Source organism: Miniopterus schreibersii (genome assembly GCF_964146895.1).
Source record: "Miniopterus schreibersii genome assembly, chromosome: 1".
In the NCBI taxonomy this organism is placed as follows: domain Eukaryota; kingdom Metazoa; phylum Chordata; class Mammalia; order Chiroptera; family Miniopteridae; genus Miniopterus; species Miniopterus schreibersii.
Window position 1 is genome coordinate 45,586,007 of NC_138101.1, and position 6,283 is coordinate 45,592,289.

The 6,283-nt window shown below is 42.1% G+C and overlaps 1 protein-coding gene across 1 annotated transcript; it reads right to left on the reverse strand.

The window, feature by feature from the left end:
• Nucleotides 1-1,940: 1,940 nt before the first annotated feature.
• Nucleotides 1,941-2,633, reverse strand: NAA11 (N-alpha-acetyltransferase 11, NatA catalytic subunit; the record flags this gene model as incomplete). Its single annotated transcript, XM_081149527.1, has 1 exon — nt 1,941-2,633. One exon carries the CDS (start codon nt 2,631-2,633, stop codon nt 1,941-1,943), a length of 693 nt encoding a protein of 230 aa, XP_081005653.1.
• Between the last annotated feature and the right edge of the window lie 3,650 nt (nt 2,634-6,283).

Consider the following 6,283-nt stretch of genomic DNA (forward strand, 5'->3'; position numbering starts at 1 on the left):
CAAATCAATCAGTCATTATGAAACCTTCAGGTTGTTAAAAGTCAGATGCAAAGACTCCTCTGAGAACAGATTCTTTCTAACTTTCAAGAACTTTCTATATTAAAATGTTTATAACCTATGGAACTATAAGTGAATGGAAATAAAACAGGGTTACTGTGCCATTAGCTTGCTGTATAAAAAATATAGTTCATATATTCTTAAAGCTTCAATGTAAACATCAGTTGTCGTGACAACTGCTGTATACCAAGTTCTAAACCTTATGTCTGACAAAGAAAAATTTTTATGAATGAGTAAATAATCAGACAGCATTTATTTTAGTCATATGCAGTGTATGCCACCCATGACTAGACTTTGTGATGAGGAAGTTGTTGCCTTTTTGCATTTAAGGGTAAGGTGACTAGAATTACAAGTTAAAGCTTCTAAATTGACAGTAGCTCATTGACCTTTGAAATTCTTAAGGTGTTTACAAAGTTCCTTGATAGAAAGTAAAGTCTTTTAAACTACTTTTAGTGTCAGTGTGGATTAAGGAAGTACAATAACTGTCTTTGTCCTTTAGCTTGTTAATTTTCACACATTCAAAAAAACCTAATGAACCTCCCAGTTACCTGTTATCCAACTTCAACAATTATTCTATCTTGCCAATCTTCTGTTATCTGTTTCCCCCTTAGCAACCCTTTCTGTTTTCCTTTTTTGCTGGAGTATTTTAAAGTAAATCCTAGGAACCATATTATTTCACCTCTAATTATTTCAGTATGTATCTCTAATGGATAAGGACATTTTTAATATAATACTATAATGCAATTTAGCTCACCTAACAAAATTATTAATTCCTTAATGGTCCATGTTCAAATTTTGCCTGGTTCACTAAAAATGTCTTGTATTTGGTTTGTTTAAATCAGGATCAAACAATGTCCACAATGGTATGCATTGGTCAATATATCTTTAAAGTTTATTTTAATAAATTCCTCCTCCTCTTTTTAAAAATGACACTTATTGGTTAAAGAGACTACATCATCTGTTCTGTAGAAATTCTCTCATTCTGGATTTGAACGATTGAATCATGTTGGAGTTTAATATGCTCCATTAGCTACCGTTTAAAAAATGGTAGCTAGAGCCTGGCCGGGCGTGGCTCAGCAGTTGAGCATCGACCTAGGATCCAAGAGATGGAGGTTCGATTCCAGGTCAGGGCACATGCCCAGGTTGTGGGCTGGATCCCCAGTTGGGGGGTGAAGGAGGCAATCGATCAGTAACTGTCTCATCACTGATTTTTCTCTCTCTCTCCCTCTCCCTTCTTCTCTCTGAAATCAATAAAGATATATTAAAAACAAAAACAGTGGCTAGATCTAGAGCCTTGTTTGGATCCAAAATGAATTTTATACATACATATAAAATTTCCTTTTAGCAAGAATCTTTATGTGTTATTGTGTACGTCCTATTGCATTAGGGAGCACATAATACTTGTCTTTTAGTGATATTACACTTGATCATTGACTTGAAGTGTTGGCTCTGTCTGATCCATTATTAAAAAGAGCTCCAACTTTTACCTAATAGTATTAGCCACTCATAACAGTTGGCTAGATATATAACTTCATCAAAAGTTGCAAAATAGTTATTTTATAATTTTATCATTGTTTCTACATTTGTTATAGTTCTATAAAGAAGGAATTTATTTCATCAACTACGTGGTACACAATTCATACCAAAAAAGGCAGGATAAATGCTTGTTTTTTTTACAGAATTGTATCTACTTTCAGCATATGAGTTGGAGTGCTGTTCATTTCCAATAGTGAGCAATGAGTTTCCCCCAACCGAATCTACACCTTTCCCCAAGACCACCCGGGTGGGATGGGATAGGATGCAGCTGGGCAGGCTGAGGCATGGTGCAGGGACTTAGGGAGGGAAGGAATTGGGTCAAGAAGAGACAGTACCTTCAGCAGGTTCTAGGAGGTGGAATCCGAGTCTTCTGGGCTGTCCTGGACATCGGTGCTCTCCACGGACTCGCTGGATTCCTTGCTGTCGCTGCCACTACTGCCAGCGCCCCGGCTCCTCCTCTCCTGGCGGGCCTCCTCGGAGCCAGGGCGTGCGCCGCCCCGGGTGCCCTGCTTCTCCCTGGGGCCCAGCACCACATACGCGCCCTTCTTCAGCTCCAGCGGCCGCCTCAGCTCCTCTGCCATCTGCGAGAGATCCCGCCTCATGGCATAAGCATCTTCCCCATCTGCATAGTACTTGGTTTCCACCTCGCTGACCTGGAAGTTGAGGGTGTCGGAATACAGGTGCAGGGCGGCCCGGTTACTCTTCCTGACGTGCAGGGACACGTACTTGGCGCCGAAGTTCTCGATCATGGCCCGGGAGGCCTGGTCCATCAGCTTCTGCGCCAGGCCGAGGCGCCGGTGCGAGCGCTTCACCGCCAGCGAGGTGATGTGGCCATGCGGCGGGTCCTCGGGGTCCTCCTCCATCTTGGCCAGGATGTAGCCCACGATCTTCCCGTCCTCGTCCTCGGCGATGTAGGAGAGCTGGGGCCAGGACAGCCCGTGGTAGAAGTAGTACTTCATCTGGTAGTTCTCGGGGAGGCACAGCAGGTTGCAGTGCTGCATGTTCATGAGGTCGCGCGGCCCGGCGTTGCGGATGTTCATGATGGCGGCGCCAGAGCCGAAGCCCGAAGCCGGCGCAGTGACCGGGAGGGAGAGGCAGCAGCCAGGCGCACACGACGCGCTCACCTCTGCGGCTTGAGGCAGGGGCCCAGGCCACGCGGAGGGTGGCGCGGAGGCGGGAAGGGGACTGGCCAGGAAGCGGAAGAGGCCGCGACTTCCGGAAGCGCGCCACCATCCCAGCCAATGAGGCTCCCGCTTCGCTGTGCGTGCGCAGGGCCTGGCGGGGGGGGCGGGGGGGGCGGGGGGGGCGGGGGGGGGGGTGTGGTGCGGTGCCTCCTGGTCGCCTGGGTGTTAAGCGCGGTATTTGGGCTGTTCCTGTCATTCTTTCGTTTCAGTTTTAACATGAATTTGGATACAGCCGGATAAGTTTTCAGGAAACTGGATAAGCCCATGTACCCAGCATTTAGATCAAGAACTTGAGTTTTGCGTGCGCCCCAGCAGCCCGCGCTCGTGCTCCCTGCCGCTCCGCCCCTCCAGGACTTGGGAGGAACCGAGACCCAGACCCGCGGTCGCTGTGTGAATGCGGTCCTGGTGCAGTACCCGTGCTTTCTGCGTCGTTTTCACCCGCTCCATATTTGCTCCAGCTGCCTGTGTGTCGTGGGGAGTCTTCAGACTCGTTTGATAGCCCCCCGCCTAAAATACATGACGTTTTATTCCTCCTTCCGCTGCGGATGGCCGTGTCTTCCAGTTTGGGAACCGTACGAAGAGAGAGCCTGAGTGTCCGGGAGCACGCCTTGTGGTGGCTGCCACGCAGTGTCTCAAAGGGGATGCGCCACGTGCTCATTAGCATGCGGTGTTTCCCCGTCTTTTCCATTTTAGCCAACTTTGTGTGTAGGTGGTAGTATCACAGTGTGGCTTCATTTTGCATTCCCCGGATAACTAATGGGACTGAACACCTTTTATACTTGCTTATTAGCCATTCTATGCTTATTGTGAGATGGTCATTCAAGTTTTTTGTTCATTTTTCTGTTGGGTTGTGTGTCTTTTTCTCAATGCTTAAGATTATATATATACATATATATGTATATTCTGGATATGAATCTTTCGACATACATATATGACAGCATTCTGTGCCATTGTTTGATTTATCAGTCTCTTAATGATGATTTTTGACACGAAGTAGGCATTTTAATATAGTACAATTTTTCCAGTTTTTAAATTTCATGGTCAATGCTTTTTGTGTCTTGTTTAAGAAATATTTGCCTCCTCCAAGGTCACAGAGACATTCTTCTATGTTTTCTTCTGAAAACTTTATTGTTTTATATTTTATGTTTAGATATATACTCTATTGGAATTTATTTTTGTGTATGTTTTAGATAGAGGCTCATTTTTTGTCCTATATGGATAGTCTATTAAACTAGCACAATTTATTGAAAAAAACTTTTCCCCGCTGTATCCCATTATTGCCTTTGTCATAAATCATGGTTGCATTTTTAGATACATTTAAAAAATTCTAAGCCACCTTGATAAAGCACGATTTGGGTTATCTCTCTTTTTAAAATTTCATCTTTATTCTCAAAATATTATAGTATTAAAGTCCAGGAGGTATTGGGCTGGTCCTTGTGTGGTTTCCATACTTTGACAGTCACAGAATTGAGCCGTCAGGAATGTGAGAGCATCATCTCAATAAAGCTACCAGCAACTATTTCTGTGCCAAGTTCAGCGGCCCAAGTCAAATCCTGGGCATATTCACAGGTGTGTGTTAAGACTTGGACTCCAGCTCTTGGGAAAGCATGGGGATGAAAACTGTTTTGAGGAGACAACTGAGCAAAAAATGACCCCTCATCAGAAGGGTCTGGTGGGAGAAGTGCGGAAAGCAAAAGAGGGATTTCCTCTCTTTTTTGCTACTACCTAAGGGCAGAGACACATGCCTCCAGCAAGGGACCAAAGTAGGTAGCAGCTACTTGGATCCCATAAAGGTGAGGGGGTATTTCTTTATTAGTGCAAAGAAGTTATATTTTATTAGCCCTATTTGCATATAAGCCGACTATAAGCTTTAGAATTATCTATATATCTTGTACAATCTTCCTTTCCAATTTCCTAGCATATCATTACCTGGGGACTCAAACTCTAAAGTTTATTCTATTTTAATTATGTAGTCTTTTATATTATTAGCCAGTCATGGTTGTACACTAACTCATCTAGAATATCTGTGCAGCATTCTTTCCAAGGAATATATGCATGCCTTTACTAGCTAAAAAGTCCATAATCATGGGATTTGTGAAACATAGCTTGAAAAGCCACTACTTTTTGTTGTAGTTTAACAATTAGGTATGTTTTTATTAATAAGTTTTTTAGATTTAAGATAAGATTTTAGCTCCTGATGTTTTGATCAACTGTATACATTGTAAAGGTTATTTCCCAGTATTATTTCCATTCAGAAATTTCTCTTTTATACTTCATTCCATGAACAGGGACATGTGCTTTAAGATGATATTGCTCTAAAAGCCTAATGCAGAACAATCATTTCATTCTTCTATAATAGGTTCTTCTTTTAAAAGCCTGGACTGCAAAGATGAGTACATTGTGCTCTTCTATAGAAACACTGTGTCTTTACTAGCTTCCTAAAACAGGATTGACAAATGGGGCAGGTGTGACAAAATAGGCCAATTTAGAAGAACTCATACTCACATGTTATTTATCTATCATTTGTGTTGTTATCTCCTTTGTATATTTTTTTCATTCCATGGGCCATGAAAGCAGGAAGAAGATCCTTGGGCCCATTCTAATTTTGGGGAAAGAGACACCCTATTAATCAGTAAATTTCATTTGTTTGTTTGATTCTGTTTAATCCTAAATCTGAGGCCTAATCTTAGAGTAGGACGACAACAAAAGAAAGTTTTTAAAGACAACTAGTTGGGCCCGAAAGAGAAAATGGCAGTTTCTTTGGCTTTACTGTGAGCCAAACATTTTCATGCCTAAGTTATTTGGAGAGCAACACAACTTATAACACCTATATTATAAGGGAATTACATGATATATAACAAATCATCAATGAATGGAAAAATAAACGTTTTTATACCTACTAAGGTGATACATTCTCATTGTTTCCTTCATTGCCCATAATAAAAACACGCACCAAAGATTAGTCATGTGAGTAAGCAAGAACAGGGAGCAAAGAAGAATTTTCTACTTTCTACTATTACTGCATATTTCAAACCCACTTTTTTTGTTCTGGGCAAAATGGCATATCTACATAAAATGTAAATCAGTAATTTTGGAAAACCATTAGTTGTTGAAGTTAACATTGGGTTTAAAAAGTGATCAGTAGCAGTAAGACAGTCATGACAGTCCTGTTGCACTGAAAGAGGAGTAGAGTGTCTGGGTTTAGTTTAAGCCCAGCCTTCTCTGTTTGAGGAGTAATATAAAATAGCATGTTTTGTTAGATTATCAGAATGAGATTGTGTCTTTCGGAGCGCTGTGAAAGAGCTATAGTCAGAGAGGCGCTTAAGACCAAAGTGGATTCATCAGATTAGCAGCTGAGTCAGGGAAGAATTGATTCATAGTGAGCAATGGTCCATTCTTTGTCTTTGTGAATCTGTTCACACCTGAGACGGTTCCCTTTTACTCACAGCATAAAAATATACAGACTGATGATTACCAGGAAGACTGAATGCTGAGGTTTCCAGAAG